The sequence below is a fragment of the Amphiura filiformis genome, chromosome 2 (genome assembly GCF_039555335.1).
Source record: "Amphiura filiformis chromosome 2, Afil_fr2py, whole genome shotgun sequence".
In the NCBI taxonomy this organism is placed as follows: Eukaryota; Metazoa; Echinodermata; class Ophiuroidea; order Amphilepidida; family Amphiuridae; genus Amphiura; species Amphiura filiformis.
The window spans coordinates 88382464-88405033 of record NC_092629.1 but is presented as its reverse complement, the minus strand read 5'-3'; the positions used below and the strand labels follow the sequence as shown (position 1 = coordinate 88405033).

The 22570-nt window shown below is 36.7% G+C and overlaps 1 protein-coding gene across 1 annotated transcript; it reads left to right on the top strand.

Moving 5' to 3' along the window:
• The first annotated feature begins 390 nt into the window (after window positions 1–390).
• LOC140146789 (uncharacterized) lies at window positions 391–20974 on the top strand. The gene is made up of 9 exons (XM_072168674.1): window positions 391–495; window positions 6597–6668; window positions 7584–7686; window positions 8703–8770; window positions 10162–10231; window positions 11054–11125; window positions 15844–15993; window positions 17064–17279; window positions 18808–20974. Exons 1-9 carry the CDS (start codon window positions 458–460, stop codon window positions 20317–20319), a joined length of 2301 nt encoding a protein of 766 aa, XP_072024775.1. The 5' UTR covers window positions 391–457; the 3' UTR covers window positions 20320–20974.
• The last annotated feature ends 1596 nt before the right edge of the window (window positions 20975–22570 follow it).

Here is a 22570-nt window from a genome sequence, read left to right as displayed (position 1 = left end):
TTGGTTTCTATGGGGCAGGAAACTAGCGGAAGTCGCGGGAGCCAATGTTGAAAAGTCGCCCAATTTTTTTCTTAACCATTGGTTTCTATGGGACAGGAAATTGTCAAAAGTCGCGGGAAAAATCTTCAAAAGTCGCCCAATTGGGCTACCAAATCGCGGGTTTGGCAACCCTGGTCTACGCATGCGTGATTGAATGGGAGGAAAAACTTTGATCTAGCAAAAGGAAAATTTCCTAGAAAATAAAATATTTGAAACCTTTGTATAATAATTGTTATTTTACAAAATTTGCATTGGAAATATGTATTTGATTCCTTGATTATCATTTGAAAGGTAAAATATCATGGATTAATTAATTAAAATTATAGCAACTTGGATATTTCACTCCTTTCTAAAGAGTAACTATGCTGTGATTAGGTGGCTACAAGCTGTCAGTAACAAAGTGTCTTTTTTCACGAAAATGGCATCTTACGTGGAAGAAATCGAACCAGAAGAAAGGTAAATTTCATGAAATTTTACGGATTTTCTTAAGCGTTTGAAGTAATAGTGATAGTTTCAAGTCTAGATCATACAAGTGAATATTCGTTTCGTGTTATCATTTTAAGTTAAGCTTATTTATTTAATATTCCACGTCACGTCACGGAATCGGAAGTTGCACAACCAGTTACAGTAGTCCGAATAATCAGACCAGAACAAAATATTAATTTCTGATATGATCGTGTTCTGGGTCTGAACCAGTGGCGTAACTAGGGTCGGTAGCGCCCGGGGCAAGAAACAAAATTGGCACCCCTACCCCCCCGAGAATTTCAGTAAAAAGCCATATTAATATAACATTTGCTGAGGAAGACACCCTCACTGAATTTTTAAAATTCCTTTTTTTACACGATTAAATTGTACTTTATTAAACCAATATACCCTGCAAAAAATCAAGACTCTATGTGCTGTAGTTTTGTCAAAATCCGAGATTTTGAATAAAACACGGATTTGGCGCTTTATTATTACGATGGAATTATTTAATCGAACGCATACACGATGTTCATAACACACTTACACACAGTACGGTATGTACACGGCGTATGGGACGGTGATATACACAACAAAGGGTCGTACCACAACATGACCGAAGGAGTAGTGCGTATCAATTGGCGACATGTGCGCTGGTAGTAAATTCCAATTTTCTTTGCTTTGCCGTAGTTGTTCGGCTCAAAAATAAAGGGATATATCTGACAGTAAAAGCTAACATTTTATGGCAAATAAATGCTGATCTATTTTGTTTGAAAATGTTATAATATGGCCGTGTGTCGTGAAGTGGTGTTCTCAATAGGGTGGTGTTGTTTCATATTTTAGTAAAAAATGACCTATTTGTAATAAGTAAGCACCTTTAATCATATCCAATGCCATCAAATTTGCATTCATTTTAAAGCCTATAGTGTACTCCTTAATTTGATACCAAACTTAATATTCTGAGGTTTTTAATTAAAAAGTTGTAAGTAATTAAGTACGAAGACGCAGGGTGGTGCAATTGGGATACGGAATTGGCATACGGGACCATGTTAAGTCTATGGGAGAAATGAGCACTCGGCTCATCAAGGTTTTTCAATATTACAACAATGAATAAAGTCTTTAAATAAGATACTGCCTAACGCCCTAGAATGTACTCTTTAATTTGATACCAAATTTGATGTTCTGAGATTTGAAATAAAAAAGATTTAATTAATTAAGTAAACGAAGACGCTGGGTGGTGCAAAATTGGGATACGGCACCATGTAAAGTCTACGGGAGAAACGAGCACTCATCAGTTAATCATGGTTTTCTGCATTACAACAGTGAATGAAGTCTTTAAATCTCTACTTTTATACTATTAAGATCTATTTGTTTTGTGATATATTAATTAATATTAATTAAATAATTAAGAATTAATTAATCAATTAAGTAAACGGAAGACGCTGGGTGGTGCAAAATACGGCACCATGTAAAGTCTATGGGAGAAACGAGCACTCATCAGTTAATCATGATTTTCTACATTACAGCAGTGAATGAAGTCTTTAAATCTCTACTTTTATACTATTAAGATCTATTTGTTTTGTGATATATTAATTAATTAATTAATTAATTAATATTAATCAATTAATTAATTAATTAATGAATGAATTAATTAATTATAATATAATTTATGTTGGACTTGATCTCAACAAAAGTATCAAGAAACCCGATTTGTATGTCCTAAACTCAGCTGATCATGAAGACATAATTTGCTCTGTTAAAAAACTGAATACTGGCAAGCAAGACTGCTATTGCAGGGAAGAATCTGAAAGTAAGTTAAACTTGTAGTTATTACCTGTACATTTTACATTTTGAAGTCAACACAAGAGATTGGTTCTTTTAATTTTTTAAAACTGAACAAAATGTACATCTTATGTCGGCATGTTTTGGTGTACCGTAAGTGACATCACACCACAGAAAGTACCCTATTTAGGCGTAACCTTATCAAAGTAAACATTTTTAGGATGGTTGTTGCTTGCACTTTGCAAATGTATTAATGTTTTTAAGAATACACTAAGATTTTAGTATAAAGAGGCCCTTGTAGCAGTTCAAGTATTATTTTTGTATTTTCCTCAAATTTTGATGGAAAATTTTGTAACGTGTCATTCCGTGTATCAAAAAAGTACATCAAGTAGGGGTAACTCTATCAAAGTATACATTTGTGGGTGGGTTATTGCCTCTACTTTGCACCAATAAGGTTGTTTTTTTGATAGGTGCTATGGTTTGGATGTTACATCATTTTGAGGAGGTGCTACTTTTTGACAACTTTTTCATACATATTTGGATTTTTACCTGATTTAGACTTACCCCTACTGTAATTTAGATGCCATTTTTGGAAAGATTGGACTTTTTCCATTCAGAAAATGTTTACTTTTGCTATGATAGGATCTATAATTTGGAAGTTATGAATGTTTCAATGCAAAATGATGCGCGAACCTAGAAATTTACTAACGAAACGCAAAGGAACCCCACTTCAAGACACACGGCCATATGGCTTTAATTCTTTAAAGAATTGCGTGTGGAGCTCGCGAAATTTTGGACAAATAAGGCCTACCACTAATTAATTTTGGTTACCGTACTAGAAGTTGAATATCGGTCTTAAAATGTTCTTTCAATTGTCAACATCCACTTCTTGGCTCATCTGTGAGGGACATGTGGCCAGTTTGGAAATTCCTTTTACAAAAAGCAACAGTGCCATATGATGAGCAATCATCACCGTAGCGGATAGCTTTAATTTCATCATAGATTTTCTGAGCATTGTAGGCCTAACCCTTCAAATGCAGGAACTTAATCATGCTGCGTGCCTCAATTTTCACCATTTTACAGGTTATGCGCCTACATGTACTGCCCATCTCGCGCCACCTGTAAAAAAAGTAAACATACTTATGAGACCATTTTTGGACCATGTAGAGAAGGACCAGTAATTACACTGACAAAATTTCATCGATATAGCTCCTTCGCTTCTGGGTGATGTCAAAAACTTTTGGATACCCCCTTGTATGTTCTTTTACCACAGATTTTCAGTATTAAATAAATGACAAAGATTTTTTCATGTGGGATTTTCCAAGTCCAGCATCTTGTATATTTTCATCATAAAATGTTGCATATTTTGGGAATTCCCAATTAGTTTTATAAATAGCTAATTGCTATTTCTTAACCAAAAATGTATGCAGTTGGGATTTTTCAATAGCTTTGAGTCACTGAGACTTTAAACATTCCTCTTTATTTTGCCTTTAGAATATGGGAGTCATTTTGATTGACGATGTACATGTACCGTAACTTGCCATGTCATATAATTGACTTCCTCAATCGAGGTTCAAATTGCTATGAAAATGGAAAATTTTCTTATCATTTTCAGAAATCATTCGTTAAATACTTTAACAGCACAAGTGATACTATACTTCTTAAATCTTGAATAATCAGGGTTGCCGATTTTTTTGTATTTTTTTTGATTTAAAAAAAAAATCAATTTATTTGATTTAAATGGGTTTTATTTTATTTAAATCGATTTTTTTATATCTTTTTTAATTTCAAGAACTGCTATACCCCATGATAAAGCCTAGAGAGTTCAGTGGAATGATAGACATATTGTACAATCCTATCAGGTATTTACAAAAAATCAAAACATGTTTTAACTTTTGAAAATTTCAAAGAAAAAAATTGGTAAAATCATGGGGAAAAACCTGTTGAATTCTGCACCTTGAAGATGAATTTTTAGCAATACATGTAGATATGCTGACATCGTAGAGGTATTTAATTGCATCCAAAAGTTGAAGAAGCATTAGGAATGAAGTAAAACAGTCAGAAAGAAATTAGCTTACATTTATCAAAAATGGTAAAATATGAAATACTTGATTTAAAAATCATTTGATTTAAATTGTGATTTAAGATTTGAATCGCGCCAACCCTGTTGAATATGAATGCTGTAAAATTTATGTTTTGGCATAATTGGTGATTATGAAAAATAATTGGTGATCATTTGTATTTTAATTTTCAAAAGTCCAACCAAACGCAAAAAAAATGTGCCTATAGGCCTACATCATGGTACATGTGTATTTTGGTACTGAACAGACGACGTTAACTCCCATGCATGAACTCATGCAAGATCTTTATAGTGCACATCTTAAGAGCCACATGTAGCACTGAATGAGAGTTTAAATTTAATATTCAAGATCACTTTAAGCTGGTAACAAAAATGTTGATAGTGCTAAAGTGTTCTATTACTAAAATAATAGAAGTCTTCATGTACCGTAATAAGATTTAAGATAATCAGAGTTTGTGATTATTGTTTCAAAACTCATTGTACTAGCTAGTGTAAGATGTTTTACAGAACAAAAACATAACGTAGTCATGCTTGTTGTTTTCTTTGATAAAAATGGTTATTGATCATTCTTGAAGTTCTTTATTATGATTGTATGCTCTTATAAATTACTCCAATACCCTAATCTACACAGTGATTCCCCTGTTTAAACTTTGATTTTTAGATTTGAATGAAAATTCCCGAAAATTCCTGAAAATTCCCAAAATTCCCAAAATTCCTGAAAATTCCCGTTTATTCCCAAAATTTCTGGGGAAAACTTTCCTCTCCGAAAATTTCCGGGAATTTTACAACCCTATATCTACGGACCTGAGTCTATGATGGTTACAGTTTTATACTGGAACTAGCACAACCAGATGTACTGAGGGTCCAGTGTCCAGTATTCGTTAAAATAGTCTGAAATTGAGGTTTTTTGCGTGTTTTGCGCACAAATGTACCTAGTAACATCCGAACAAAATATGTTAGTCCCCCTCTATATTATATGTAAACCCAAACTTGGCCGCTGACTTGAGTGCATGTGCCTTCCACGGCATGTGAGTTGGGTCTCCAGGGCCCCCATGAATCCCCTGGTTAAAAGGGCCCGTACAGATCCTTGTCCATAGGCCCCTGATGCTCTTGCTACACCCCTGCAAGAGCTTATATGATTTAAAAAGATTGCCACTTGATGATAATTTTATTCATCATAGCATGTTGAAGGTTAAAGTATTTCTGGTATTTATTCCTAGCTATATAGGCCTAAGCGGTGGTGCAATAATTATGTGTACCCCCGGTCGGGTGAATTATAGGGGAGGGCAAAGATTTTTTGGCAGGCCAAAAGGGGGGGGGGGCAAGCATTTTTAGGCAGGTCGAAAGGGGGGGTCTTGCAAAGCGATTTTTGGCAGGTCAAAAGGGGAGGGCAAGTGATTTTTGGCACAGATATTTTGGGCACCATTTCTTTATTACACCGTAAAAAGGTGTAGGAAAACGCTAGGAACACATTCAAATATGCAAAATTTCCTGCTCGCTGCACTCGCATTATGATAAGACAATTAAAGGTTTTAAATTCGGGTTCCCCAAAATCTCGCATGTGTAAAGGGGGGGGCAAAGAATTTTAGAAAAATTTTCAGGTTTAAAAGCAACAAAGTTATATATACATGTATGTGACTGGACACTACGAATCGGCCGTAAAGTCGGCTCCGGTCAATTTTGTTTTATTTCATGTTTAGAAAAAATATATCATAAGCTTTAAAATAGTATATCATTTGACTTCAAAGTTCAAACGATATCCAGAAGCGGGGTTATGGTTTGTTGAACTCTGCTCCTTCAACAAAATGGTAACTTTTTTCGGTTCTACGTGTACGTGTGTCTCTTTTTCCACATTGCTGGTAATAAAGTCATAATTGGCGGTCATTTCAAATCATCCCCAAGTCAACGAGGTTCAGGAATGTCCTCTCATTGTTATTGTTGGTTATACATACCTAGACAAAATACAATGCAATTGTAACCCAGCACTTGAACAGGATTTAGCCAATGCAAACAAAGACTAGAGCTATTTAATGATTAGATAATTATCCGCTTCAGCAATAGGATTTTGATTGGTTTAATCGCTATCAAATGAGAAACATGTCGCGCCTAATTGAGACACCTGAATACGACCTGCACGCACATTTTGCACTGTATCTCAGAATACAATTTGCTGAGATTACGGCTCATTCGTAGTGTCCACTCACATATTGTCTCACTTTGCTTACACCTTCAGTGCCATAGAGCAAGAACTAGGACTTCTGCAAGCAATATATGTCAATGAGTTGGAAGTACAACATGATGAAAGGTAAGTTTTGATTAAAAAAAAAATAAATGTAGATATTTATATAGCGCTTTATGCCGTAAACAGCCTCAAAGCGCTTTACATTTATTCTGCCATCATTAGAATATGTCGGAACCATGTTTGCAGCCTACAAGTGGCGCAGGGTCCATCAGTACAACGACTGTGACTACCCTAACAGCTTCCCATTGCACCTGGGTGGGGTGAGGCAAGCGAGGCAAAGCGCCTTGCCCTAGGGCGCAACACAGTGGTGGGACGGGGAATTGAACCCACGCACGTCGAGCAAGCTCTCGGATTATGAGTCCAAGGCCGTAACACATCTGGCCTCGAATTTTATTAATTTTGTGGGGCACCCATTTTCACTGGGCCAAGAAAGAAGGGCACCAAGGCCATCGAGTGATAAGGAATACCTTGAAGTTGATCAAGATCTGGGGCACTCCGGCTAAAACTGAAAAGGGCAGGCTATGGCCTTGTTGGCCTCCCTGAAATTCAAGCTCTGATACACATTCAATATTCATGAAAAGACAAATGCATATCAAGTAACAAGTTCATTAGGAATGTTGATATCAACTGTGAATTTTGTTCATTTTGAATAATTCCAAGTAAAAACGAGGTGATTTACTCACGTTTTTAGTGACGTTTTTGAGGGGGCCTACGCGCTCAACAACATCTTTGACCAACTCATCACGCCCTCCACGGTGCATCCTGTTGCCTATAAAAGCAAGCAGTCAGATGTGATGAGTTGCCAGTCTGATGAAGCCACTAGTGTAGTGGTGAAACGTCACTAAAAATGTGAGTAAATCACCTCGTTTTTACTTGCAATTGTTCAAAATGAACAAAATTCACACCTTGAATTAGATTTGCAGAAGGGTTGTCATAGGGCGAATTCTCAATAATACCATATTTTCATTTTTCTTTCAGTGGTCAACCAATGATACTAAGTGTGACCCTTCATCCATCAACAGCTGACAATGCAGACTTGCAGTATGTGTGCCTTACACTCATCTTAACCCTCAGTACACAGGTAATTGTTTTGGGATATTCTATACTGCACCAATAAAGTATCCATACACTTGGAAAAAATAATCACAAGTTCCAAACTGAACAATATTGGGATAAATTTGTTTTTTTAATAGACGCTCTATCTAATCCTGCACATTATGACACCACATTGAATCCAATGTGACTTCAAGAAGCAAAGTTACAATTGCATTTGATTAGACGAAGGTCCAGTTTTAAAAGTGACAAACTGGCCTATACAAGGCGCAAAAAGATTCCAACAAGCGCAACAAAGAGACAACACAGTTTCTTCAATGAAGTGTTATTTAAAGCATTTTTTATTTCAGTTTTTATTTCTCTGTACTTTTCATAACTTTCATTTTATTTGTCAGTTCTTTTGTTTCAGTTTTCTTTTGTTTTAAATTAAAGCCAAACGCATAGATGAGCCATTCACCACTCTCAAACCAGATTTGTGGTCTGTGGAGTTTTGAATAGGCCAGATTGTCACTTTTAAAACTGGACCTTCGTCTAATCAAATGCTTGTAACTTTACTTCTTGAAGTCACATTGGATTCAATGTGGTGTCATAATGTGCAGGATTATATAGTGCATCTATTAAAGAAACAAAATTACTCCAATATTGTTCAGTTTGGAAATTGTGATTATTTTTCCAAGTGTAAGGATACTTTATTGGCGCAGTATACTAGTGAGGCACTGTGGCGCAGCGGTCTAAGACTTTGATTCATAATAAGGTAGTGGTTCAAATCCCTGTAGTGCCAAGGTGTTGACCACTTCTAACGCAATGCTTTTCACACATATTGCTTCTCCCCACCCAGGTGTACAAAGCTGTACTGACGTTATTCAATGCTGGGCATGTAACAGACTTGCTGTGGAGGTGTAACAATCCCCCTGCAGCAACATTTCACGGAGGAGTCTGGCCCAATCGCTTTGAAAGAGAGATGGGCACTCCTACTTGTGAACCCAGGTTCATCCCCTTTACCTATTAGTATATAAATATCTTTCAACCCATGTTCTTTTTCAGTACCCAGATGAGCTACCTGACATAGCTATTAAAAACCCAAGAGGCATATCAGATGAACAGTTGACAAAGTAAGTACCTGGCATAGTTTATGATTTTGAACCAAAAAAATGAACTACCTTGAGAGGTCGTATTCTGTGTCTGTTTATTCTGATGAATAGGACTACCTTGAGAGGTCGTATTCTGTGTCTGTTTATTCTGATGAATAGGACTACCTTGAGAGGTCGTATTCTGTGTCTGTTTATTCTGATGAATAGGACTACCTTGAGAGGTCGTATTCTGTGTCTGTTCATTCTGATGAATAGGACTACCTTGAGAGGTCGTATTCTGTGTCTGTTTATTCTGATGAATAGGACTACCTTGAGAGGTCGTATTCTGTGTCTGTTTATTCTGATGAATAGGACCTGTTTTTTCTTAGTTACCAACTTTACTCATGCGGACTCTGATCATCAAGAAAGATTTACCACGAAAGTCCACTAACGCGATAACTGGACTTTCGCAATTTATCTTTCTTGTGCCATATGAGATAGTGATCAAAGTCTGAGCTGAACACAGTCTGGTAAATGAGGAAAAAAAATGTTCTACTCGTCGGACTATGTCTGTTAAGAATGTACTACTATAATGAGAACAGATTGAGACTCTCGACAATTACTAAACAGCTGCTCCAGGTCTATTGCTTATACTCAGTGACAGCACCAAGGGAGGGGGGGCATGTCAAGGGGGCATTTGCAATCCCTGCAATTTTTCTTTGGCCCCTCATTGCCACCCCACCCCGGAGAAAAAATCCTGGTGCTGCCTCTGATCATAATGAGCAATCACAAGGAGCGTAATGTTGTTTTGTGGCATCACAAAAAATTGCCAATATGTGACCATCCACCACAACTGAGCCCGGATGTCGCCAGTGCCACTATTGAGATATGCTCCATTGAACTTAACAATAAACAATAGGAAACAAAGGATTTATTGACTGTTTTATTGATTTTTCACTTCTTAAATGTCAAGTACTATAGACATGATATACATCATTTTAAAACTAATTTCAAGCAGAATATTTTGGTTGAATATCTCATAAATGATGATTGGTGACTTCAGGGCTCAGTTGTGCTGGATGGTCACATACATGTATATCTATCTATCAGATGTAGCTAGCCTAAATCGCAACCGGTCACCTGCCTTACTGGGTAACAAAATCCTGGGATGGGGATGCTAATTGTGCTGCTGAGAATTTGAAAGTGGTCCCATCCATATACAAAATTTTCAAGAACTTTTGAAAAAGTCAATTTTTTTAGCCAAATTTAATGCAAATTGCTACAGTTAGCCAAAATTGGGCTATTTTTTCAGGAAAAGTTTAAAAACTTACACATCCATATACCAAAATTGGAAGAGAAAAATAGCTCATTTATGTGGCAACCATGCTTTTTGGTCGGTATGAATTTATTATTTTATCTTTGATTGTTTTCAGCATTAAGAGTCAATTACAAGAGCTTGCCTCAGAACAGAAAGGATCTGCTATGCTTTATGAATTAATTGAGGTAAGTAGACATGAGTACAACCTGCTGATCTAACATTGCCTCTGATTGGTCAATTACAAAATATCTTTACTTTAAACACCAATCAGAATGGAGCTTTGCAAATAATTTGCCCTATTTTTTTTGCATGGTGAAATTATTCTAACAATGTTGCTGATTGGTCCAATTGATAATGACAACTTCTTTTTTGACCAATAGGCAGTCTGAGGTAGTTCTCATGGGATTAAGCTTCTTTTAAGGTTAAATAATTATTTGACTATTTACTAAATGTTGTGTGAAAATGAAAGATGTCCATGACTTCAGGGCTGAATGAGCCCATATTGAAGACAAAACTGCCCTTTTCTAAAGTCACAAAGTAGGCCTATGCTTGTCACAAAAGTTGATTCATGGCTTGTCACTAATGCAAAACCCATGTGGACTGTGGTTGAGTGCAGTTTAAAATCCTCACCAAGTGAACATTCTTGATCATTCAGCCATGCAAATCCCCATCTTGATGCAGGGCTCAGTACAGTGAGTTCTAAGATGGCCAGTCCCATTCCTTGGCCCAATACGCCTTGTAGTTAACAAGCATAGGCCTACTTTGTGACTTCTGGAATGGGCAGGTTTTGTCCATGAAGTCATTGACATCTTTCATTTTCACACAACACATAGCAAAGAGTCATATAATTATTTCTCAGTTAGTTTTATTGGTACAAAGTTTTATTCCACGATGATATGACGTAATTTTGAGAGGGGGACTTATTTCTTTTGATGTGTTTATTACAGTATGAAGCAGCGGATGATGAATTGTCAGTTTTTATAAATAGATCATTTATGTCTTTTTAGGTTGCAAAGGAAGCCTTAACTCATAACAATACTCCACATGGACAGTGTGTGATATGCCTAGAAGACTTTAAGGTAATGCAGAGAAAAAGAGATTTCATACACTCTTAATCGATACATCGATAATAATCAATAAGTCAACTATCCAATAATATCAACATTGCCGATATTACTTTCAGAAGAAAATCAATGTATCCTAGTTGCTAATAGAAACAAGTATTCCTGAAAAAAATTGGTGTCAGTTCCAATTTACAATGTAATTATTATTTGAATGTAATGTTAAAGAGAAGTTTTGCACTGTAGCGCTGACAAGAACATGAGTGGCAGTTCATATATCATTAAATAGGCCCACATGTTTTGGCGCAACGTCAGCCTTCTATTCTTCAAATCTTTTCAGAGGGCGCACCACCAAATCACTCCACGATTTATGTAGGCCTACCAGTGAAATTCGGTTAAAATAGTCCACCGCTTATTTGAGCTTGTTGCGGCTTTATTTTCAAGATAATTGTCAAAATTCGCCCGTTTTCAGCTCATTTGCTTCTGGCAAGTGTCTACATGAAGGAATCTGAGAAAAAATCCCAATATTTTATTTCAGAGGTGAAGTGTTGGCATAAATTTGAACAACGTCGGTTTCAAAAATGAGTGATTTTTAGGGTTAAATTTGAAATGGAGCCTTGATCTTTGGTTCGAGTTGTATTTTTTCCTGAATGTATTTTATGCTTTCTCTCCCCCACCAGCTCCAAGTACAGATAAAATACAAAAAGCTGAAAAAGGAAAAAAAAAAAAAAATGTGGACACTGTCGGCTGGTCGGCTTCCCCCGTGTATTATCCGCCGGTGCCATTATCATGTGACTGTAGAAAAATGCTGCTGCCACCAGATATAGGCTATAAAAACAGCGTATTACTATCAAGACTTATGTTTGAAAGCTGTCCTCAGATCGATGCGTGAAGTTTCCAGTCCATCACACTACGTGCTCCATGTCGATATTATCAAGACAGAGATTGCGTCTGATGACGTCATCTGTCAAAGTCGTTGATGGTGACCCGGCGGTAACGGCGCCTTATTATAAGCTTATAGTAATTTTGCACCTTCAAACCGTACAAACCATCTCAAAAGTTAGGTCTTTATAGTAGGAAACTTTCTTTAGCGGGGCACCATGTCAACAATGCCTAGAAAAGTTGCTTTTTGCCTTGTAAAAGCACGTAATTTTTCGGCATTTCGGGTATCAGCATGGAAGCAGGTCGATTCGCCCAAACCAATTAGTCCACAGTTGACTTGGCCATATGCCAATTCATGCATTGGCCCCAAGCTAAGTCAGCCACAAACCAATTCGAAATTGACCAAAAGGGATAAACGATTTAATATGTTAATGGATATATGTGACCGTCCATCCGAAACAGCTGTAAAGTCGGCTGGCGGTCAATTTTGTTTTATTTCGTGTTTAGAAAATATATCATAAGCTTTAAAAAAATGAAAAATCATTTGACTCAAACGATATCCAGAAGTAAAAAACAAGGGGTTAAGTGCACAAGCGATACAAAAAAGTGACTATATCTCATTAACCGATGATCCTACAGATATGCGACCACTGACTTTTCTGTTCCTTTTTGACATATGGCACGACTCTCTAAGATATTTGGTTAAAAATTTAAAAAGTGACTATATCTTATTAACCAATGATCCTACAGATATGCGACCACTGACTTTTTTTTTTTGTTCCTTATGACTAAGGGAAAAGTTTGACATATCACACGACTCTGTAGGAAATGATGTACATCATCATCATCATACATCATCATTTTATTTTCATACAAATCGACATACAAAATATATATAAAAGACACAACATTTGAATGAGGAGATGCTCAAAAGGCCTGAAGCGAGCACCCCTTACACTGCCTTAAGTTACAACATACAATTACACAAAGCTAACAAATAAAAGAAAGAGGAGAAGAACATGCAAAGAAAGAAGCAATATAAATATTTATAACATTTCATATAGACATTCCACAGTTCACAGAAGAAATTGATAGTTGGGGTGGAGATGGGTCATTAAATAATGCCTAAATATTAGATGTAATTTTTATTAGACTTTTCTTTATTTGTAACTTAAACTGGTTTACTGATTTTGCCATCTTTATATATTTATCAGTAATATTCCATTTCCTAGGACCGGCAGCTCACCGGAAGCCCGTGTTGTGTGGGCCACAATAACTGCTTGACTACGTACCCGCTCACGTACAGATCTGTGACGCTGACTTTTTTGTTCTTTATGACCTGAGGAAAAGTTCGACATATCACACGACTCTTTAGGATATTTGGTTTAAAAGATAGAGGGTTAAGTGAACAAAGTACAACGAATTGGTTTGTGACCGAATGCAAGACATCAAGGCATCTAAATATACAGATTTGGTGTAAAAACAACAGTTATGGAGAAAATCACGAAATTGTTAAATTTGGCCAACTTTTTTTGTACATCAATATACAGGGTTCGAATTAGCATGTGGGCGAATTGGTTTGGGGCTGAATTGACGAATAGTATTGATATCGATATTGATATTTTTACCCACGTGATATTTCGATATGATGATTCGAATTGTCACGTGATCGTCAAACCTGTACTAAAGGTGTCAGTTCTGCAGGAACTGACACAAAAAAAACCTGGAAAAAAGGACTGAAATTGAGCTCCATAAGTCGCTGGAAGGTGGCTGGGGCATCTGTGAATCCAAATGGCAAACGCTCCATAAGTCCCTGGATGGTGGCTGGTGCATTTGTGAGTCCAAATGGCATGATGCATCCTGTTACATATGTATGGGTTATGTCAACACAAATTTATGTAGAAGATATGAGTAAAATTGGAAGGAAATTGATTTATCGATTTTTATCGATATTGAGTGACCAATTTATTGATTTTTTAAAAATCCAGACATCAACGGTCCATAGGTAATGGTGCACAAACTTGTTGGAATTAAGTACTTCTTTCCTGGTATGTAAGATATTGTATGATGACAAGCACACCAGGAATAAGAATGCAACAGGGAACCTGTCAGTTATAATTAAGAAGACCCATTTTTCAGAAAACCCACCAGTTAGAAGGTCTGCTTATTAGAATTCTGCCTAATTGGTAGTTTTAGTTTCAAAATGACCTATAACTCAGAGGGCCTGCTAGTCAGAAACCCTGTCAGTCAGAAAGCCTGTCAGTCATAAAATTTTGTCCAGTGAACATTTTGTATAGAAGGTGTCATTGTAGAATCTAGTGGCCCCCAAATTAGGGTTAGGAACAGACTATATATATTCTGTGATTACACAGGGTAGAATAAAACAAAAGAACTCGCTATTCCAGAGGATGTTTAAAGACATTCCTACAACCCAATGGGGTTTCTGACCTTGTATGTCTGGCTTTTGTACACATATGGTACAGTTGATCATGCCTTGCATTGGAATTGTGTGCAAATATCTGGTGTTTTCATCCTATTATTTAACATTCATAACATCGAGACTTAGGAATAAAATTAATGCAGTGGGACAATATGAATGTTTCCTGTAAGAAAATCAAATATCAGTCCTAAGTCTCAACTATTAGCTCGTTGGCTGCAGTTTTAAAATGACCATTTTGTGTGTGTGGCAATGGGGACTTTGCCTTTAAAATTAGGTTATATTGATCAAATTTCCCAATCATAGTGCATTGTAGGAATGCCTTTAAGCCTCCTCTGTCGCTATTCAGAAAGGCCATTATTCAGAAGGCCCGCTACTCAAGACAATTCTATGGGTTGGCTGAATAGTAAGTCTTCTGATACTCTTCTGAGTAGCTCTGTGCAACCTTTGTGTATTCTGTTACCAAATTGTTACCTTGCCTCACCCCACCTCACCAGAGGAGGCTTAAAGGCATTCCTACAATGCACTATGATTGGGAAATTTGATCAATATAACCTAATTTTAAAGGCAAAGTCCCCATTGCCACACACACAAAATGGTAATTTTAAAACTGCAGCCAACGAGCTAATAGTTGAGATTATGACTGATATTTGATTTTCTTACAGGAAACATTCATATTGTCCCACTGCATTAATTTTATTCATAAGTCTCAATGGTTTGAATGTTAAATAATAGGATGAAAACACCAGATATTTGCACACAATCCCAATGCAAGGTATGGTCAACTTGCCACATGTGTAAAAAAGCCAGACATACTAAGGTCAGAAACCCCATTGGGTTATGGGAATGTCTTTAAACATCCTCTGCCATCTCACCTAGGCTGTTTTATCCTCTGTTATATTTTAATTATATGAAGCCCTCTTAAAGAATCTTCCATATCTGTCTGTCTTGTGCATCCCTTGCTTCGCGCCTCTATATCTGTTGTTAAGTCATGTCGCCATCTTCGACTTTGCCTTCCCTTTCCCGCTTTCCCGTTTGTGGTTGCCACTCGGTGACTCTAGTGTCCATCTATTGTCAATTTTTCTTGCTACTGATGTCCTGCCCATCTCCATTTCACTTCACCAATCCTTTCCATGATGTCTTTGACCCCTGTCTTGCTTCTTATGTACGTCACTGTTCCTGAATCTATCTCATAACGGTATGTTTAGCATACATCTACATGGCTCTATGTCGTGTTGAGTTTTTATTCCAGATCTTTAGTTGTAAGTCATGGTGGGTAACACACATTGATTGTACAACACCTCCTTATGTCATAGCTTCACAAAGGATGTCTTTTTATATATGTGCCAAAACAACACCAGCCGTCCTTGAGTGTTATTGTTCCATTAATCTCATAATCTGTTTTTGGTGTTTGTAGGAAGGAGAAGCTTTCACCAAGACCGCCTGTTATCATCATTTCCACTGTGATTGCTTGGGAAGATATATACAACATGCTCTAGAGAATCCAGAAGAGAAAGATGGGAAGCTAGATCAGAATGACAAAGCAAAAGGAAATGATAAACAAGAGGTAATGGTTTGTTGTATATTGGGGCATTCCAGTTGAAATTTATGAACCCCTAACGGAAGATATGATCTTAATCTTCCACACAAGGGGTGTGAATTTCAAATGGAGTCACCCATTCAAGTAAATTCAAACAAATTCATTAAGCCACTCTGTAGCCCCAACACAATAATCGATCAACTTCAAACTTGGGATGGTGATAGTATACGGTGGCCTGATATGCTGTATAGTTTGTATCATGTTATTTGCATATTTTATGTACATTTTCATCAATCCACTCTGCAGCTTCAACGAAATGACCGTTAAAGTTAATTATTATGTATTGATGAATCCACGAGTGTGAAAATATTGGATCCAACACATAATAATGATAAAATTAAATGCTTTACGCACAATATTTATTGGTCTCGCTATGAGTTTTTAAATATTCGACTTGAGTCACTTGACTACGTCTCGTCCAATATTTTAAGACTCATAGCTCAACCAATAAATTTGGGCTTAATCTATCCAAACTTGGATATCAAACTTGGTCTGGTGATATAGTATTATGGTGGCCTGATATGCTGCATAGTTATGTGTCATGTTTGGCCTGTAGTATAAATTTATGTTACTTGAGATGTATTCTACTAGTGCTGCAGAATGGTGAAACCATTGTTAAAGTATTGTGAAAAATGTGAAATTTGGCTGAGATGTAGTATTCAGTCTGGTGACCTTTGACCTTTTTGCTTATAACTTGAGAACCGTACATCACAGATAGGTCAAACTATACTTTTTCTGGATCCTTGTGACCAGGGGAACATGTTGGCATGGTTTATATAACTCATAAGACTTAGCATGAGACGAGTCAGAAAAATCATTTTGGGCAAATATCACAGTGAAATGGACAAAATATTTTTGGCCCTCCCCCTAGATTTGTTAAGCATATCAAGAGCTACATTTGTACATCTGTGCCAATTTTATGCTATGATTCACCATTCTGCAGCACTATACTATCCTGATTTTATTATAAAGGACAATAATATACTGGAGCAGATAACAAAAATTTAAACTAAATTCTGTATTCAACATTCTTTCAGGTTGTTTGTGCTGTGTGCAGGGAAGTAATTACATATGACTTAGAGCAGCTATGCAGTACTCCAAGAAGAAAAGCACCTGATGTACAGTACAAACCAGACCTTGATATGGTGAAACTACAAAAGAAAATGGCTGCCTTATATCAAAAACAAAAAGAGAAAGGAGGTATCATTGACGTAGAGGCTGAAAGCAATAGATTTCTTATTGATATATCAGTGGTGAGTTCAAGCATGATTATTGGCCTATTGCATTTAAAATCAACACTCCCCCTGTGGAAAATTTTGGAAATGTCTGCCACATAGGGAGTATGAATTTCAATTGGAATGAGCACATTGAGCAACTCTATTGGAGACTCGACCTCCTTCTGTGAAAGATGCAGGTTGAATCTTTCTCGGAAGGTGTATGGAATTCAAATGGACCTGCCTAATGTGCTAATTCCATTTGAAATTCATACTCTCCCTGTGGAAGATATTTCCAAAATCTTCCACATGGGGAGTGTGAATTTTAAATGGCATAGCCCATTAGGTTTATTTTGTTCAGTAAATTTAAATATTTGTGAAGCGATCAAGGGGAATGTGTCTAAAATGTCACTTGTATCGATTTTGTGTTATTGATAAAAAAAGTAGCTCAGAGTTGTCTACTTCTGCTAGTCGTTAATTATAGTTTATGAATCCCTAACTGGCATTGCATGTTTTTATATATTTTATATTCTGTCAATTCTGTATTATGCTGTATTATATTATAATATTATGTGTTGTATTGACTGAGGGCCTGCTTGGAAAGCAGTGGTGTTCACTAAAGTTGTGTAACCCTCAAAAAAGAAAGATTAAAGTTAAACTAACTAATCATAAGGGTTCTAGTCTGAAAATTTGCTAATACCCTAACCCTCTAAACCTAAACCTAACCCTAACTTTCAGACTACCTCTTTTCTTGCCAGCAAACCCTTATTTTCAGACTAGTAAACCTTAAGGACTAGCATTCATGGTCAGTCTATGATTAATTGCCCGTCCCAGGAGCAAACTCTCCAACAAAAATGATGGGTAGATGGGTGGCTAGGACATGCTACAGATTTGTAGCTAATTGGTTGGATTTGTCACATGGACAGTATACTGTAAAAGAGTTTAAAATGGTACCGCTAACCAAGTTTAGATAGGCAGGGGCCGTGGCGTATTTCCCGATGTACATAGCTGTACATGTATCTTGCAGCCAGTTTCAAAAAGATTAGGATGTCAACCCCTGTTCCCAACCCCAGGGTAAAATGAACGTACAGGCCCCCTTTTTATAGGCCCCCGGAGGTGTCTTTGCTTTGCTTTTATGGACCCATTAATGTTTGTTTTTTACGGGCCCCAAGGATCTTGGGCCCGGGGGTAACGCACCTCCTTAACCCCCCTTGTCTGCGGCACTGAATTACTTCACTGAAATTGTAGTGATTCAAGACAAGTGGTTCATTATATATGTTAAGAAATTAGGTACATTCTAGTGGTACCTCTTTTTTTATCATAAATAACGTACCGCTTGTCTTGAGTCGCTGAAATTCCAGTGTAGTAACTGGATTCCTTGCCCCTTTAATATACATTACTTTTGTTACCAGTGTGTTATTATTTTTTGATAAAAATAGTCACAAATTTATCAAGGGGTGTAGGACCACCTTAGGTGTAGTATTCAGTAATAGCAAGGTCAGGACAACAAAAGTCACAATTTTCTTCAATTATTAAATTTTGAAATATTTTTTTTTGCCCTGTACAGACACCCACATTACCAATGAGCTCTGTGATTAGTTCAGCCACCTCAGACGAAAAAGTAAGAAGAACAGCAACAGATCAAAAATCCATCAAAGAAGAAGACACAAAACCTGATAAATCTAAAGACAGAAGATCTCAGCCAAGGTATAATAATTCTGAAAGACGAGCCGCTGATGGAGAGAAAAGGACAAGCAATTCTTATAATAAATCATACGGGGACAGAAGAGGAGGTAGAGGATGTGGGAGTTCACGTCCAGCCTCCTCTGGGAGATACGGGGACAGGCAGTATTATAGAAGTGATAGGAGTAATTGGAGAGACGATGAAAGGAGAGTAAGGAGGTCCAGGGATGAGGATGGATCAAGAGAGACTAAGACTTCTAGTGAGGCTAAAGATGGAGACATGTCTTCTAAGACTTCCAATGAGGCTAAAAATGAAGACATGTCTTCAAAGAAGGTTTCAATGTCAGAGGAACAGATAGGACATGATGGTGATGGCAAGGATGAGAAAGTGGCGGTAAACGGCACAAAGGAAGGTAAAGCTGACGAAGATGGGAGCAAAACGTGTAACAGTAATTTTAAGGATGAAAAGAAATCTGGCACAAAGGACAGAGGGAGTGGTAGACAGTATGGAAGGGACAATAGAAGGGAGAGGTATTATGATAGGAATGACAGGCAGAGGTTCTCAAATGCTTCAGATGGTAGACGGATTGAGAAAGGAAATACTAAAAGTGATCCAGAGAGGAGGAGAGAGTCCGATCACAGTAGACCTATCACAAAATCGGCTGATAGAGATGAAAGCTCTCCTACGTCCAAAGATGAAAAAACAGGTGCAAGTAAAACTCACGAAAAGGCTGAAATTTTGGAAAAGGATAGTCGTCCGGAAAAGAGGGATCATCGTGATCAAAGGGAAAGACCGAGAAATACCTCAAGGCAGGATAAAAGAGGACAAAATGAGCCAAGAAGGGGCGGTGGTGGTAATAACTCGAGAGATTACAGACCGAGAAGTGATCGTAGGAATGATGATTATCCAAGAAAAGAGATGGGTAGTCGTAGAGATGGACCTCGTAGTGATAGAAGGAGAAATTATGATGATAATAAGGAGAAAAGATCAGGCGTGGTATCGGAAAATGAAAAATCCAAACCGGAAAAATCAAGTTTAAATTCAGAGGGTATCGATAGAAAGGGTGAGCAGCATAGGTCGGGAAATCGCAGGAACTATCAGCCGAGAAATAGAACTGATGCAAGAAGGGATAGACAAAGTTATGATCGTGATCATGGCAGTGAAAATCAAAAAGATGAAAGGACTACCAATAAGAATTTGTCAGAAAAACATGGTCAAGAAAATCAAAGGGATGAGAAGTCTTCCAAATTAGACTCTGGTGAAGATCGTTCTCAGAAGGGTGATGCAGTAAGATCAGATGAACAGGCTTCTAGCAAGGAAGTCAGGATACCAGTGGCTAGTGATGTAAAACCTCTTAAAGTTAAAGCGCCACCTGGATTTGAAGACTTCAGGTGACAGTGGCTTTCACTTTGGATAATAATTAATAGGAATAATCATAATTATCAAATTTCTATAATTTGTCACATGATTGATCTACTTAGGCTGATATCAGTAATTTGAAAAATGAAGTTATCAGTGTTAGAAATAGGCTGTTCCGTTTGAAAATCACCCCCACTTGTGGAAGATTTTGTAATTCCAACCAATTTCATCAGTTTTTTTTTATCAGAATGCAGTGGAAAAGTGGTGAAAGGTTTTGAAATTCCAAACAAATTGAGTCAAAAATTTAGACAAAAATGTGTAAAATCCAACTAGATTTCGAAATTGTTAATATGTTTCAGCTCGGTGGCTTAACCAGGACTTTTTTTAGGGGGGAACTTTGACAAAAATAGCTGACAATTTGCTAAAAGTACAAATATTGCCTCAAAATATTAAATTTTATGCATTACGGTCCTGACCCCTCCCTTAATTTCATGTATGTGCAATGCAACTTGCTAATTGGTAATAAAGATTTCTGGAAAATTAAATGAATTTATTTATGTATACTAAGTAGTGTGGAGTACATACATCATCAATTTTTCTCATTTAGGGAAAATAAAACAATATCTTTGATATAAAAGTAGTAGTAACTTGTATCGAATGAGGTATTTCTGTTTGTGCTGTATTGTATATATAGGGTCCACAGCTTATAAGTTTCCCCCTAATATTTTTTAAAATAAGTCTAAAAATATTTTACGAAATGTTGAAATATAAAAAGGAATGTATAGCCCTATTACATGTGAACCAATTTATAGCGTCACACATCGTTGCGTTCCGTCGCAATGGTTAATTGTGTAAGTAAAGAGGCCATTTTAAAAGTTGCACCGAGTCCATAGCAGTCTGGTTTTCTTTAACAATTAGATCAATAGACTTGGTCAACTGTATTGTTTGAGATTTGACTCCACTGGACTCTTTTTTTTAACAATTTTACATAATGAACTATTGTGATTGAATGCAATGATGTGCGATGCTATAATTTGATCCCTATGTAAACCAAATAAAGCTACTAGTACCCATATCTTTTTACATGTTTGCATTCCGTCAAATATTTTTTATTTATATTAAAAAGTATATGGGGGAACTAAGTTGTGGACTCTGTATTAAAGGGCTGTTCATACTAGGCCCCATTAATTTGAATGTTGTATCTCAAAGCTCCTCTGCTCATATCTACTGCTGATATCATGTAGTTTATCAATGCTCGTATCTACTACAGATATCGGGTAGTTTATCAATGCTCGTATCTACTACTGAAATCAGGTAGTTTGCCAATGCTCACATTTACTGCTGATATCGGTAGTTGATCAATGTTCACACCTACTGCTGGTATCAGGTATCAATACTTGTATCTACTACTGACAGGTATTTTATCAATGATCATATCTGTTGATGATATCGGGTAGTTTATCAATGCTCACATCTACTGCAACATCAGGTAGTTTATTAATGCTCACATCTACTGCTGCTATCAGGTAGTTTATCAATACTTACATCTACTGTTCATGTCAGGTAGTTTATCAATGTTCACATCTACTGCAACATCAGGTAGTTTATCAATGTTCACATCTACTGATATCAGGTAGTTTATCAAAGTTTACATCTTTGCTGATATCAGGTAGTTTAACAATGCTCGTATCTATACTGCTGATATCAGATTGTTTATCAATACTCATATCTACCACTGATATCAGGTAGTTTTTCAATGTGCACATCTACTACTGATATCAGGTAGTTAATCAATATTCACATCTACTACTGATATCAGGTAGTTTATTAATGTGCACATCTGCTACTGATATCAGGTAGTTTATCAATGTGCAATCTTCTACTGATATCAGGTAGTTTATCAATGTTCACATTACTACTGATATCAGGTAGTTTATCAATGTTCACATCTATTACTGATATCAGATAGTTTATCAGGTAGTTTATCAATTTTTCACATCTACTGATGTCAGGTAGTTTATCAATGTTTACATCTACTACTGACATCAGATAGTTTATCAATGTGCATATCTACTGATATCAGGTAGTTTATCAATGTTCACATCTACTGATATCAGGTAGTTTATCAATGTGCACATCTACTGATATCAGGTATTTATCAATGTTCACATCTACTACTGATATCAGGTAGTTTATCAATGTTCACATTTATTACTGATATCAGGTAGTTTATCAATTTTTCACATCTACTGATGTCATGTAGTTTATCAATGTTCACATCTACTAC

What these genes read in the sequence shown, in the direction of transcription:
- LOC140146789 (XM_072168674.1), top strand. Translation starts at nt 458, where the DNA reads ATGGCATCTTACGTGGAAGAAATCGAACCAGAAGAAAG. An exon ending in GAAATCGAACCAGAAGAAAG is followed by an intron (nt 496 to 6,596) that starts GTAAATTTCATG and finishes TTACACCTTCAG; the next exon opens with TGCCATAGAGCAAGAACTAG. An exon ending in TGCTTTATGAATTAATTGAG is followed by an intron (nt 10,232 to 11,053) that starts GTAAGTAGACAT and finishes ATGTCTTTTTAG; the next exon opens with GTTGCAAAGGAAGCCTTAAC.